We start from the raw sequence: 1,243 nt of genomic DNA, 5'->3' as shown, positions 1-1,243 counted from the left end.
CCGCTCTGGCCGCGCGTGGCCCCCGTGGCCGGCCAGCTGCACTCGGTGGCCTTCCTCGCGCTGGCCGCCGTGCTGGCCCTGGCCTGCTGTGCCTCCAACGTCACCTTCCTGCCCTTCCTGAGCCGCCTGCCGCCTGCCTTCCTGCGGTCCTTCTTCCTGGGCCAGGGCCTGGGCGCGCTGCTGCCCTGCGTGCTGGCCCTGGGGCAGGGCGTAGGCCGCCTCGAGTGTCCGCCCGCCCCGGCCAACGCCACCCCGGGCCCCCCCCTCGTCTCCCCGGAGCGCTTCCCCGCCAGCACCTTCTTCTGGGTCCTGGCGGCCCTTCTGGTCACCTCAGCGGCTGCCTTCCAGGGCCTCCTGCTGCTGCTGCCCTCCCCACTCCCCGCGCCCCCGGGGGGCCCCAGGCCTGGCCCGCAGGTGGGCGCCCCGGGAGGGGGGCCCCGGGGGGCCGAGGAGGAGGAGGAGGCCTCCCCGCTGCAGGAGCTGGCGGGCGAGGCCGCGGAGGCCACCCCCGGCCCAGGGCCCCCGGCCCAGCGGCTGCGCTCTCTCCGTGGTGCCTCCCTGCTGGGCCTGCTGGCCGTCACCAACGCGCTGACCAACGGAGTGCTGCCGGCCGTGCAGAGCTTCTCCTGCCTGCCCTACGGCCGCCTGGCCTACCACCTCGCCGTGGTGCTGGGCAGCGCGGCCAGCCCGCTGGCCTGCTTCCTGGCCCTGGGTGTGCTGTGCAGGTGCGGACCGCGGGGGGCTGGGCCGGGCGGCCGTGGGCGGCCTGGGCCCCGCTGACCGCCCGCTGCCCCCCAGGTCCCTGGCCGGCCTGAGCGGTCTCTCTCTGCTGGGCCTGCTGCTGGCAGTCTACCTGGTGGTGCTGGCCGTCCTGAGCCCCTGCCCGCCTCTGGTGGGCACCTCCGCCGGGGTGGTCACTGTGGTGAGTAGAGGGGCTGTGGGGCGGGCACGGGCGGCGGGCAGGGCACCCACACCGCCCGCGGTCGCCCTCACAGGTGCTGGCCTGGGTACTGTGTCTGGGGGTGCTGTCCTACGTGAAGGTGGCCTCCAGCTCGCTGCTGCACGAGGGCGGCCGGCCGGCCCTGCTGGCGGCCGGCGTGGCCATCCAGATGGGCTCCCTGCTGGGCGCAGTGGCCATGTTCCCCCCGGCCAGCATCTACCAGGTGTTCCGCAGCGGCAGAGACTGTGTGGACTCCTGCGGGCCTTGAGCGCGGCCCCCGCCTCCGCGGCCCCCACGCCCCCC

General features: G+C 76.4%; 1 protein-coding gene across 1 annotated transcript; it reads left to right on the top strand.

Annotated features, from left to right (window-relative positions):
• Positions 1-6: 6 nt before the first annotated feature.
• Positions 7-1,237, top strand: SLC52A2 (solute carrier family 52 (riboflavin transporter), member 2; the record flags this gene model as incomplete). Its single annotated transcript, XM_004682556.2, has 3 exons — positions 7-725; positions 799-922; positions 996-1,237. Coding segments are annotated over 3 exons (1,056 nt in total), but the record flags the coding sequence as incomplete, so codon positions are not given.
• Positions 1,238-1,243: the final 6 nt, after the last annotated feature.

Source organism: Condylura cristata, unplaced genomic scaffold (genome assembly GCF_000260355.1).
Source record: "Condylura cristata isolate star-nosed mole 26May11 unplaced genomic scaffold, ConCri1.0 scaffold00015, whole genome shotgun sequence".
NCBI classification, from domain to species: domain Eukaryota; kingdom Metazoa; phylum Chordata; class Mammalia; order Eulipotyphla; family Talpidae; genus Condylura; species Condylura cristata.
The sequence above is the reverse complement of the archived record's forward strand: the minus strand, read 5'-3'. Positions and strand labels throughout refer to the sequence as shown.